The sequence below is a fragment of the Acinonyx jubatus genome, chromosome B3 (assembly GCF_027475565.1).
Source record: "Acinonyx jubatus isolate Ajub_Pintada_27869175 chromosome B3, VMU_Ajub_asm_v1.0, whole genome shotgun sequence".
Taxonomy (NCBI): domain Eukaryota; kingdom Metazoa; phylum Chordata; class Mammalia; order Carnivora; family Felidae; genus Acinonyx; species Acinonyx jubatus.
This window is the reverse complement of record NC_069386.1, coordinates 136,394,186-136,407,370: the sequence shown is the minus strand read 5'-3', so window position 1 is coordinate 136,407,370 and position 13,185 is coordinate 136,394,186. Positions and strand designations below refer to the sequence as shown.

Genomic DNA, 13,185 nt, shown 5'->3' with positions numbered 1-13,185 from the left:
TCACATCGGACTCCAAGATGAACAGGGAGCCTACTTAAGATTCTCTCTCTCTCTCTCTCTCTCTCTCGCTCTCTCTTTTCCCCCTCCCCTGCTCATGCACTCTCTCTCTAAAATTAAAAAAAAAATTTTTTTTTAAATAGTGTCATGGAGATGACCAAGTTGGCCAGATCAACCTGATTTTATTAATTGTTCAGTAAAGACTAATTAAGAAAGCTGGGAATACTATATATATATAATATATATACAGATATATAATATTTTATATAAAATATAAATATATTAAAATATATTTTATATAAAATATAAATATATTTAAAATATAAATATATTAAAATATATTTTTATATAAAATATATTTTATATAAAAATAAAAAATTATTTTTAGAGAGCAAGAGAGAGCAAGCTGGTGGGGGAGGGCCAGAGGGAGAGAATGAATCCCAAACAGTTGCCACCTAGCACGGAGCCTGACTCGGGGCTTGATTCTGCAAACCGTGAGATCATGACCTGAGGTGAAATCAAGAGCTGGGTGCTCAGCTGAGCCACCCGGGTGCCCCTAGAATAAATTTTTTCAATAAAGTTTTGACTGTTTTATTTAGAGCATGACATAAATTTAATGTTTCTATAAGAAAACAGATATTAAAATGATAGTATTTCTCCATTTTACACTTTTAGTCACATCAATTATGTTTATGTGTGTTTTCTTCTACATAATTTGGCATAAATAATCAAGAAATCATGGATTCTTGGGGCACCTGGGAGGCTCAGTCGGTTAAGCGTCAGACTTCGGCTCAGGTCATGTGCTGACAGCTCAGAGCCTGGAGCCTGTTTTGGATTCTGTGTTTCCCTCTCTCTCTGTTCCTCCCCCACTCACTCTCTGTCTGTCTGTCTCTCTCTCAAAAATAAACATTAAAAAAATTTTTTAATATAAAAAAAAGAAATCATGGATTATCTACCTGGGGCAAAGCTCAAAGCTCAATAAAATAATATACTCACAAGATTTGGAAGTGGAAAAAACTTAGACCTGTCTAGTCCAGTGCCTTTATTCATTTATTTTAACTCCAAAGTGTTAATGACTTAGCTAAGGTCATAAATTAATGGCAGAAAAGGGGCTAGAACTTTGACTCCTATATTATTTTCTTCAAATATTTTATACTTGTGGTGTTTGCATTGCCAGAATAAAAAAAAAATTATTTTATTTTTATTTTTTTTTTTGGTTTTAATAGGACAGAAGGTGGGGACAAAGTTCCTGTTGTAATATCCTCTGAGCCCACTAGGTGTCACCTTGGAACCATTGTTACATATCCCTACTGTGGGTGTTCTGCTCCTGGGAAAAACATAGTGGATGGAACCTTTAGAAGTTTGGGGGTTCTATATAAATTCTACCTAAGTTAAAGGAGGATGAAGGTACCAGCACCTGGTTCACAGAATTTTGAGGATTATATAGGATGTACCAGAAGTAAACCCATGAGGATTACCAGAAGTAAAACATTTAGCACAGTGCCTGGCACATAGTAAGCAAACCCTTGATAATTCTTAGGTGTAGTAAACTTATTCATCACCAAGGCACTCCTACCATCTATTTTGGCAAAAGATAGGAAATATAATAGTTTTATAGTATGTATAGTATAGTATATAGTATAGTATATATACTATATACTATATATATATATATACTATATATATATAGTATAGTATAGTATAGTATAGTATAGTATAGTATAGTATAGTATAGTTGTATAGTATCCAAATGATAAATTTTGCTGCAACAGAAGGCTAACAAGTGTTATTATTTACAAGAGTTTCTCAGCTATGGGTCGATCTTAATAACTGGTGGCCAGGCCTGTGTCAAGATCAACTCTACTGCAAGACTGAGCTTTGAAATCAAGAAAAATTAAATAAACCCCACAGTCTGATGGATCTAGTTCTGAACCACAGTTGTACCACTTGATGCCTCTTTCCTGAAGTGCCCGCATCCGGGAAATGGGGATAATGATGTACAGATTCAAGACCGTTGTTGTAAGGAGTGGATCAGACAAGGCCAAGAATTGTGTGCGCAGAACGGTGCTCAGCAAATCCCAGTTGTGTGAACTTGAGCCACTTATTTAACTGCCGGATGTCCCCTCTGCCTTATTTGTAAGGGAAGGTTAATAGGCACTTTTCGGTTATAAGAAACAAATGAGATAGATTCTGGAAAAAGGGGAAATGTGGCTCCCCTCTTCCCCACTCCAACTCTGAGTTATTTGCCTCTTCTGGGCTAAGGGACTCTTTGGACCCACACCTTAGTGGATAAGGGCTTGAGCTCTGCTGGGGCCTAACACAAGGCTCTCAACTTAGTGGACTGGACCAAAGCCAGAACCAGAAGTAAGGCTCATCTTGGGATGAGCCTGAAGATCAGAGACCTGTGGGTGTGAGGACAAGGAAAGAGGCGTTTAACGAGCTGAGATGATGTCCGTAAGGCACGGAGAACAGTCCCGGCCACGTGCGTTGAGCGCTGCCTCAGAAAGGACTTCTCTTACCCTAAATGCCTTACTACTCCAGACCTACATTTTTTCCAAATTTGAGAACCATTTTTTCGGCATTGATGTGGTCCAGAAAATTAGGATGTTGCTTTCTTCTTCGATAATCCTCCTCAGTAAACGGGATCTCAGAATCATCCTGTGAAAGAAAAAAATCCAGATTGGATGGGTGAAACTTAAGAGCTACATAAAACATCTAAGCCCCAGATGCTGGCTCGGCTATGTTCCAAAGAGCTCAGATAAAGCATCTGAAAAGTTACTGCTTATTTTTACAGTGATTTGACTTCCTTGAAAATGCTTTAGCTGGCCAAATGTTATCATTTATACTTAATCGAAACAAAATAAAAATTCAAATGTCTTTCTTTTATTTTGTAGAGACAGCGTCAGGTTGTCTCTGGGATTCCATCAAGACCTTCAGTAACCCATTTCTTTGATTTTTTTAAATTATTTTTTAATGCTTATTTATTTTTGAGAGAGAGAGAGAAAGAGAGTGCAAGCAGGGAAGGGGCAGAGAGAGAGACACAGAACCGGAAGTAGGTTCCAGGCTCCGAGCTGTCTGCACAGAGCCTGACACGGGGCTTGAACTTACGAACCACAAGATCATGACCTGAGCCGAAGTCAGATGCTTAACCAACTGAGCCAACCAGGCGCTCCTCAATAACCCATTTCTTAATAGTTCTTGCAACTTACATAGTTTCATGTTTTAATCTAAATCATGGGTTTTTCTTTCTCTTCCACACTGCCCTTTCCCCTCGAATCAACCTCATAAGAACATTCCATGTGCAAATTTCTATGTCAGGCTTCATCAGATAAGGTGAAATATCAATTTGCATTGCGAATCAGGGATGAAAAATATTTCTTGGCAGTCCGCTGGGCTGCACATTGTGTCCAGTCCTCCCACAGCTCACCCTCCTGCCCAGTCGCATGGAAGGATTCTTCCCGAACCACAAAATGGAAACTTACAGAGACTCAAAGGAGGAGACTGAGACCCATGGTACAGAGTGGCTTCTCTAAATCCATCCAGATTTAGAGGTCCTAGTAGTTGGATGAGGATTTTATTTTTTTATTTTTTCAAATGCTTATTTTATCTACTTTTGAGATAGGGAGAGTGGAGGAGGGGCAGAGAGAAGGAGAGAGAGAGAATCCCAAGCAGGCTCCACGCTGTTAGCACAGAGCCCGACACGGGGCTTGAACTCACGAACCGTGAGATCGTGACCTGAGCCGAAGTCGGAAGCTTAATGGACTCACCCACCCAGGCACTCCTGGAGGGGGATTTTTAAAACACGTTGTTCAATAGGAGACTTTCAACCACTTCACAGTGGTCCAAGTTACATAATCAACCCAAAACATTGGAGCCCTGAGTTTACAAGGAATGAATCAGAGAAACAGAAGAAACACAGGGTTGAGGACCCCGATAGTTGGCAGGTTGGAGAAACGGGAGGAAGGGCCCAAATGATGGGGGACCAAGCTGGGAACTGGTGGAGGGTGAGGCAGTTTACCAGGGCTTGTGGGCCATGTGGAGGAGTTTAGATTTATACTAAGAGCATAAGGAAGCATTGAAGGGTTTTGAGCATTTTAAGCAGCACTAAGTCATGATCTGAATTATATTTTAAGATCACTTAGGCTGTCCCTTGAAGATTGCATTGGAAGGAGGTGACGGAGGCACCAGTTCCCGGGATGCTTTCACAATGGAAGGTGGTAACGGCTGAGGCTTGGTCTAGGACATCGCCATGGATACAAAGAAAGCAAGATGGATTATGACACATTTTGGGTGATGAGTTAACAGAATGTATGATGGGTTGTTGGGTGGGGGGAAGGGAGTGAGGCTAGGGCAGGTGGATTGGGGGTTTTGGCATGGGGAGTAAAACGGGGAGAGAGTTAGTGTTCAAGGGGAACAATTCTGGGTCCATGGTAGGCACTCAATGAGTACATGTTACGGGATAAGCTGACCTCTAAAGCATGTCCAGTGGCTCACATAAAGGGTAGCTAGAAGAACTACAGGGCACCCAGCTAAATTTGAATTTCAGATAAACCACCAAATAATTTTTAGTGTAAATATGTCTTAAATATCTCACGGGATAGACTTAAGCTAAACATTACTCACCATTTACACGAAATTAGAATTTAACCGGGCATCCTGTACTTGTATTTGTTAAATCTGGCTATCCTACTCACTATCAGCTTTCCCTCCGGGATGAATGGAGTCCCGGCATCCCTACGGCCCCAGGCTGTCATGATAGGACCCTGCCTCATGGACCCTCCTGCTCCCTGTGACTGGGTGCCCAGCATCCCTCTTCTAGTAGAATTTGTCTTTCCTTCAGTCCTCACGGCTACTGCAGAGACGGTCACATCCCTGGTGCTCAGGTTTCGATGGCCAGTCAAACTCGTCCTTAACATTCTGAGACTGGGACTGACGGACAAGCAAGATCACCCCCTCCCTGGCCAGCTGCACGGTCGCCCATGAATGTCAACCAACCTGGGCTTCAGCTTCTGAGTTGTCCTCCCGATTCGTGGTTGGGACAGAGACCTGGCTTTCACATTATGAACCTTTGCTACTATCACCTGTGTTCCTTCTAGTCCTTAAATGTCACGTGTTACAAATACACCAGTAAAATATATTTTAATATATATATATATATTTTATATATAGATAGATAGATAACCTGTATCTTTCATATAGGTTTTAGATCGTTGCAACTATTTGCATCTCTGCTTTTCCAATCAATGACGAGTCGACTTTAGGTCGGCATTATATCCATTATCCTATAATTGATACATATCGATGTCCGGTAGTATTTCTGGAAACGTAGCCTGTCTCCTGGGCATCTCACTGCAATCAATAAGCTTGTTTAGAGGCTTCGTCCTTCCAGGAGGTGAAAAGCTGACTCTGCAGAGTCATCTCCCCCTTTTTGTATAGGATATTGGGTGAAATCTGTTGTCTTGGAATAGGGCGTTGGACCCACTCTTTAGTTGGTCATTGTGTTTCACTGCGTGTGTGGACTACCCACCTGCTGGACTCCTTTTTCCAGCTGGTTATTCCGTGTGACTATCAGAATGCACCAGTCTCTTCCTCTGGATTATTTGGTTGAGTAAAGTTCACCCCTCTTAACTCACACATAAAAAAAAAAGCAAACACATAGCTATACTTTTAAAACAGATACTGGGGCACCTGGGTGGCTCAGCTGGTTGACCATTGGACTCTTGATTTTGGCTCAGGTTTGTGAGATCGAGCCCTACATCGGGCTCCATGCTGACAGTGCAAAGCCTGCTTGGGGTTTCTGTCTTTCCCTCCCTCTGCTCCTCTCCCACTCTCTTGCTCTCTCAAAATAAATAACTAAACTTAAAAAAAAATAAAATAAAATAAAATAAAATAAAATAAAATAAAGAAGAAAGCCCCAGAAACATTAAGATTTTCCTACTTGTCAAAATAAATACAAATGAAAATATTCTACTATATTTACATTTCTTTTGTATTAAAAATGCTCCTTATACAGTTTTATGTCCGTTTGGTTGCTTTTGGCTACAAGTAACAGAAAGTCAAAGTCAAAATGGCCCCAACACTGATGGGATTCATGACCTCCGATAAATAACATTCAAAAACCTGGTGGCTCCAGGTGCCCTGTGATGGGCCTCTCTGCTCCTCTGATGCCCTCTGAGCTCTACCTTACTCACTGTGTGGCCCTCCTCTTCAGGCTTATAAGCAACACTGGCAACAGCAGTCCCAAGTGTCATATCCACAGTCAATAATATTCCCAGAGGGAAGAAGGTTGCATCTTCCTTGAAGGCTCTCTTTATCAGAGATGAGCCCTTCCCAGGGGTCTCCTGGCAGACTTCTCTCTGTGCCAAAGACCGGACCACCTTGATTTTCCTGGGCACAAAGTGAGATTACACCTCCCAGCCTCTCTTGCGGTTGGGTGTGGCCATGTGACTGGGTTTTAGCCTAAGGGATTTAGAGAAAGGACGCACATGTCTTCAGGCCTGGCTTGCAAAGGTTCCTCCAAGCATGATCTTTTGTGACTTCTCCCCGGGGGGGGAGGGGGGGGCGCTCCCTGGCTTGATATAGATTTGCATCATGGCTCTGGAGGCCATTCTGGGAGATGGTCAAGCCATTCAATGAAGGAGTCTGGGTCTCGAATCAGAGTTGGGAGGACACGTACTCATTCATCTGGGACACTTGTCATATGTTCTATATGAATAAGAGATAAACTTTCCCCGGGGCACCTGGGTGGCTCAGTGGGTTAAGTGCATCTGACTCTTAACTTTGCCTCAGGTCATGGGGTCGAGCTGAGTCGGGCTCCACACTGACAACGCAGAGCCTGCTTGGGATTCTCTGCCTCCCTCTCTCTCTGCCCCTCCCCAACTCATGCTGTCTCTGTCTCTCTCAAAATAGATAAATTTTAAAAAATTGTAACGTAAACATCAGCGGAGAGAGGACCCCTGTCTTCCAGTTTTGGTGGGCAGGTAGGAGCCTCACTCTGCTGGAAGCCTTGCTCTAAGCTCCGAAACTACCTCCTGTCATAAAGCTACGAAAGGTTTGTTTTTCCTCTGGATAAAGCCAATTAGCTAACACAGATGGCCACCCAAATTACTAGGTGACTCTGGGACAAACTATTTGTGACAGATGGTGATGTCAAGGCCTCTCACTCAAGAGCTAATTGTTGTTGACCAGGAAACATGTATGCAATGGATTGTATCTGGTTGACTCTAGAAAAAGGTGAGATTTCCTTCTACGTCTGCAACCTCTTAGCGGATCACCGACGCCAAGCGTGACGTTCCATTTTAATGCTTGTTCCGTAATAAAGCTATTTCTTTTCTCTCCTGCCTTGTGGAGGGATTTGCTAGGCTGGGTGAAGATTTTGCTTTTAATTATTAAAATTATTTATTTTTTTCTGAACCATTTGAGAGCAGATTGCATACACTGCACCCCTTTTCTCTTTACTTTTCAGTGTGTATCTCCTAAGAACATTCTCCTATGAAACCGGAATACGGTGACAAAATTCAGGAAATTTCATACTGATAGGATAACTCTATCCAATCTGCAGTCCATGCCCCAACTTTGTCAACTGTCCCAGTAATGTTCTGTATAGTGCTTTTCCTCTGGTACAGACGCCAATCCAGGATCACGTTTGGCCCTGAGCCGCCATGCCTCAATCGTCTTTATTTGGAGTAGTGTTTCCATTCTCTCTCTCATTGCCATCTTTAAAGAATATAGGCCAGTTATTGAATAGAACACCCTTCCATTGGGGTCTGCGTGATGTTTACGTTTGATTCGATTCAGATTCCTACATAGCGAAACTGGTTTCCTCTCTACCCCCATCTACCTCTTCATCCACTGGATGATTTCGAAGGAAATCTCACACATAGCATCGTTTCATCCATAAATGCCTCATTCACTTCATTGCAATTGAATTTATTCATTTCGTTTTCATATTTCGCATTACTAGGTCCTGTTTAAGAGACTCCCTGTATAGATTCTATTAATATTTCTCAAAAAATGAAAGTTTTGGTCTTCACTTTGAATTCTGTGATCCATCTGGAACTGAGCTTTTGTATGGTGCAAGGTAGACAATTTCAGGGGGTGATGGAGATGTCCTCTATCTTGGTTGCTGTGGTGGTTACACAACCATATGCATCTGTCAAAACTCACAGAGCCGCGCGAGGAAGAGGGTGATGGGTACTCTATGTACCTTATACCTTAATAAGCCTCACGTCAGTCCATCATGAGCTGTTTACGGACATATAGGTTAGAGCCATGATGGGAGGATGGGGACGTGCCACAGGGCTTAGGAACTAACGCAGCAGCCATTTCCCCCTATTTTCTTTGGAGGACCCATCTCTTCTCCACTCTCAGCCCCTGTAGTTTGGGGGCCAGTCACCCCCGCCTCTAGAAGCGAGTATAGAACCCCAGGCCTGCCCACCCCGAGTTCTGTGTTCCCCTGGCCACTGTGACCGGCTCAGGTTGAGGCTCAAGACCTGGGATGAGACAAAACGGAAGTGGAAAAGAGAATTGAAGCCCCAGGGGACGTAAGCCTGGGAGCTGCTGGGGCCCAACAGGAGGGGAGCTTACGTGAGAGCAAAGCCTACTCAGGACCAAAGAAGCCACGGAAGAGAGAAAGAGCATAGCGAGGTCTGAAGACATTGTGTTTAAGCCTCCAGTTCCAGCTGTGCCTGAAGTCCACCATTGGACTTACCAGCTATGAGTCAATACATTCTCGTTTTGCTTAAGTCAGTGCGAGCGGTTTCTCACTCATTGAGCACGGTCAACCAGGCCTGCAGCCAGTCGAGTGGCCAATAATTGTGTTGCAGCAGACACTTCGCTGGACATGCTGAGGGAAACAACCACGACAGGGTCCAATGACTGGCTTGGCCCTTGAGGTGGGGGCAACCAAATGGAGTGGGTGAGTGAACTTTACTTTTCAGAAAAGGACTGAAACCCTCAGGGCCCTACGTCAAGCATGTCCTGCTTCACCAAGGGAGAGACAGTTAAACAAATGGCATTTGAGGCGATGTGTGATAAATCCCTAAATATCTCCTTGTTATAGGTAATGTATCCCACTGATTCTAACGTGTGCATTTCCCCCTGACATCCTGACGTCTCTGACGTTAGAATGCGCCTCGGGATCAACGGCTGATTACAGCCGTTCTCAGCCAGGAGCATTGACTCTGTCCTTGCTGGTGCCTGAGGGTGACCTTGAGCACAGCTGTTCATACTAGCATCCTTCCAGATGGAATTAGGTACCGCATGTGATCATTTAATTGCCTTCCTAAATGTCTCTTTAAAAGATCACGTCGTGATTCGGCGCTGAAACTAAAAGGCAGTTCATGGCACAAAGGCACTGGGGCAGAGCCGCGAATGTAAACCTGATATCGGTAAAGAAAACAAGCAGCCCCTGGGAGAATGGCTGTCGTTTCACATTTTCTTGCAAAGTAAGAACTATGGGCTTCACAGAAAAGGAAATAAATGCCGCGAGGCAGGGTTCATACTGAGTTGCCATGCGGACAAAGAAGGTAGGCGTGAGTCAGACGTCTGGACTCCGAATATGAACAAGTTGGGTGTTGTTATCACAACGGCATGTTGCTTATATTCTCCTTTCCGTCTATGCGCAAGAAGGTATGGGGCAGAAACACAGATCTAAGTCTGAAAGAGCTTCTTCAAATAAGAAGTGTAAGTGATACGTAAGCATGGTTATGGTGGAGTGTCATTTGTAGAGTTTCCTTTTCCTTTCTCAGGGGCACATAGCACAACGAGGCCCCCTAGAATTCGGCGTGCTTGGGGTCTGTGATTTCTGTTGAACGCTTATTCCGGGATGGGCTTCAGGAGTGTGTAAGAAGACACAGTGCCCTAGAGAAAGTTCTCTCCACACACACATCAGGGGGTCTCAAGGGTGGGATGTCGCAGAAAGGAAAAGCTAGTGCTCTACTTACGGGGTCCAGGAGTTTGGAGCGTGCCCAGGTCATCACCGTGGATACCAAAATAAATAGCTTTCGCTTCTCGAAGTGGCTGACTTCTTCATTCAGTGCTGTGGGGCCAAAAAGCAGGACAGTTATTCAGATCCACAAAGACCTGGTTTTCCAAATCATGTGTGGGACTTGAAATTACTCCTTTTTTCAGGGAGCACATTAAGACGAGTGTCACCTCTCTGCTCCACTGGCCTGTTCCCCCCCCCCCCGCCCCCACATGTCCCTACCATGTTCTTGGCATTCTCCCTCCATCCACCTGACCTCTTCTGAGCCCAGCTTACAACCTGAACCCCCGTTCCTGTCTCCTGGCCTCTAGCAACGTGCTTTCACTTTCATGGAGTGCCAGTGGTAGTAAGGATCATAGCTGGTTCGATTGGAACAGTTCACGAGCTTTACCGAATCCTTACCATTACGAGATAGGTATTGCTACCAATTCTGTCTTACAGATGGGGGAACAGAGGTGCGGTTTGCCCAGAGTCATGGAAGAGGGCTGGGCGGGGTCCGATCCAAGCAGCCTGCTTGCAAGGCCTGTGCTCTCCCCACTATGCCCCAGAGCCAGCCAGCTGTGTGGAGAATGGAGCAGGAAGCCCCATCAAGGTTAGGTCTGGGGGTTGCGAGGGCCCCCAGTCAAAAGGCAAGGCCCCCTTCTGATCACACACAGAGCATTCCTGTGTAGCTTGCGCCCTTGTGGAAGGAAGCAATTTGGGGTGTGCCCACCCTTCCCACTCTACCTGGCTGGGGTAGGGCGGCCCATGCAGCAGGTGCTGTGGGCCATGGCTGGAGGGCCTTTGGCTCAGCAGGACTAGCTGAGTGGGAACGTTCTGTAGGAATCCGAATTTAGAACAGTGGTGGGTGGAAAGGTAAACATTTGATTTCTAAAGGCTTTGTCCCTCCCCAGGGGGGCTCTCTGCACATTTAAGCATTGAACCTCTTAAATACTTTGAGCATGGGATGCTGCTAAAATATTTTTCGTGAAGTAGAATTTTCCAGAAGGAAAGAAATCTGCTAAAGGGAGGTCTCATTACACTGTCAGAGGATCTAAGTGACACGGTTGTCATGGTACATTTTTAGTCTCATGAGCTGATTCCCTAAAGAAGCAAAACAATAAAGTGCTGATATCCTGAATCTAATAAACGAGCGGATTCTGAGCCCGAGGTGAGACAACGTTACAGAATTAAGTAGGAGAACACTGTGTCCACATATTAATCCCTAACTCAAGCGTTCACTTTAGTTTCCATTTTTATTCTATTAACAAAAATTGCCGCTTCAATTTAATTTTGCCCTTTTACCCTTTCTGTCCTCCTGTGCTTTCGGCTGGCCTATTTTGTGACTCCCTGGCACAGTTAGACATCCTCGAAGTGGGTTAGCCTTTCATTTATGATTATTTTAATGGGTCTAAAATAATCTGCTTTTTCACTGGTGAACAAGCACATTTTATCCCCCCCCCCACCCCCACTTTTTTTTAAGTAGGCTGCACGCCCAGTGTGGGGCTTGAACTCATGACTCTGAGATCAAGAGTTAGATGCTCTGGGTGACTGAACCACCCAGGCGCCCCCACTTTACCCTTATATGCAAATGTTTTCTCTCATTTCTAATACTTTATTCCCTTTTCCTGTGTCATTTTGCCTTCCTCTGAAAGGCAAGGTAGGAGAATCTTTTTATATTGAGACATTTTAAAATTATTTAATAAAACATTATTAATAAGTAATATATAGTCATTGCAAACACACGCAAAACTAACAAACATAAAAAAAAAAAAAAAAAACCCAAGTGGAAAACAGGTCCCAAATCTAAGAATATGCACATCAGGTAAAATGACAAAATTCTCAAAGCCCCACTGACCCCATCCCCCCCCACCCCCGGGTGACGCTGATGGCAGACGGGAGGCCTCTGACTGTCCTTTCTTGCAGACATGAACGCTCTGTATCTCAGAAGCCTGGCAGCACAGCTAAAACCTTTCCAGAAAACAGAGAAGTAACATTTTCTTAATTATTTAAATCTCTTGGGGCGCCTGGTGGCTCGGTGGGTTAAGCTTCCAACTTCGGCTCAGGTCATGATCTCACAGTTGGTGAGTTCGAGCCCCGTGTCAGGCTCTGTGCTGACAGCTCAGAGCCTGGAGCCTGCTTCCGATTCTGTGTCTCCCTCTCGCTCTGCCCCTCCCCTACTTGTGCTCTATCTCTCTCTCAAAAATAAATAAACATTGTTAAAATGTCAATACTACCCAAAGCAATCTACAGATTCAGTGCAATACCAGTCAAAATTGCACCAGCATTCTTCTCAAAGCTAAAACAAACAATCTCAAAATTTGTATGGAACTACAAAAGACCCCTGAATAGCCAAAGTAATACTGAAGAAGAAAAACTAAGTGGGAGGCATCACAATCCTGGACTTTAGCCTCTACTGCAAACCTGTAATCATCAAGACAGTATGGTATTGGCACAAAAGCAGACACAGACCAATGGAATAGAGACTCCAGAATTGGACCCACAAATATATGGCCAACTAATCTTTGACAAAGCAGGAAAGAATATCCAATGGAAAAAAGACAGTCTCTTTTTTTTTTTTTTAATTTTTTTTTTTTAACGTTTATTTATTTTTGAGACAGAGAGAGACAGAGCATGAACGGGGGAGGGTCAGAGGGAGGGAGACACAGAATCTGAAACAGGCTCCAGGCTCCGAGCTGTCAGCACAGAGCCCGACGCGGGGCTCGAACTCACAGGCCGTGAGATCATGACCTGGGCCGAAGTCGGCCGCTTAACCGACTAAGCCACCCAGGCGCCCCAAAGACAGTCTCTTTAACAAATGGTGCTGGGAGAACTGGACAGCAATATGCAGAAGAATGAAACTAGACCACTTTCTTACACCATTCACAAAAATAAACTCAAATGGATAAAGGACTTGAATGTTAGACAGGAAGCCATCAAAACTCTAGAGGAGAAAGTGGGCAACAACCTCTTTGATCTCAGCCATAGCAATTTTTTACTCGACACATCTCCAAAGGAGAATTAAAAGCAAAAATGAACTATTGGGACCTCATCAAGATAAAAAGCTTCTGCACTGAGAAGGAAACAATCAACAAAACTAAAAGGCAACCAACGGAATGGGAAAAGATATTTGCAAGTGACATATCAGATAAAGGGCTAGTATCTAAAATCTATATAAAGAACTCACCAAACTCCACACCCAAAAACAAATAATCCAGTGAAGA

General features: G+C 43.9%; 1 protein-coding gene across 1 annotated transcript in view; it reads right to left on the bottom strand.

Annotated features, from left to right (window-relative positions):
* The window catches only part of AK7 (adenylate kinase 7), a 69,929-nt gene that overhangs the window by 40,874 nt on the left and 15,870 nt on the right, over positions 1-13,185 (bottom strand). Inside the window, exons 5-6 of the mRNA XM_053225110.1 lie at positions 9,942-10,036; positions 2,545-2,655 (exon numbers count right to left, since the gene is read on the bottom strand). Coding sequence (XP_053081085.1) covers positions 2,545-2,655; positions 9,942-10,036 — 206 coding nt within the window. The remainder of the gene's footprint in view (positions 1-2,544; positions 2,656-9,941; positions 10,037-13,185) is intronic.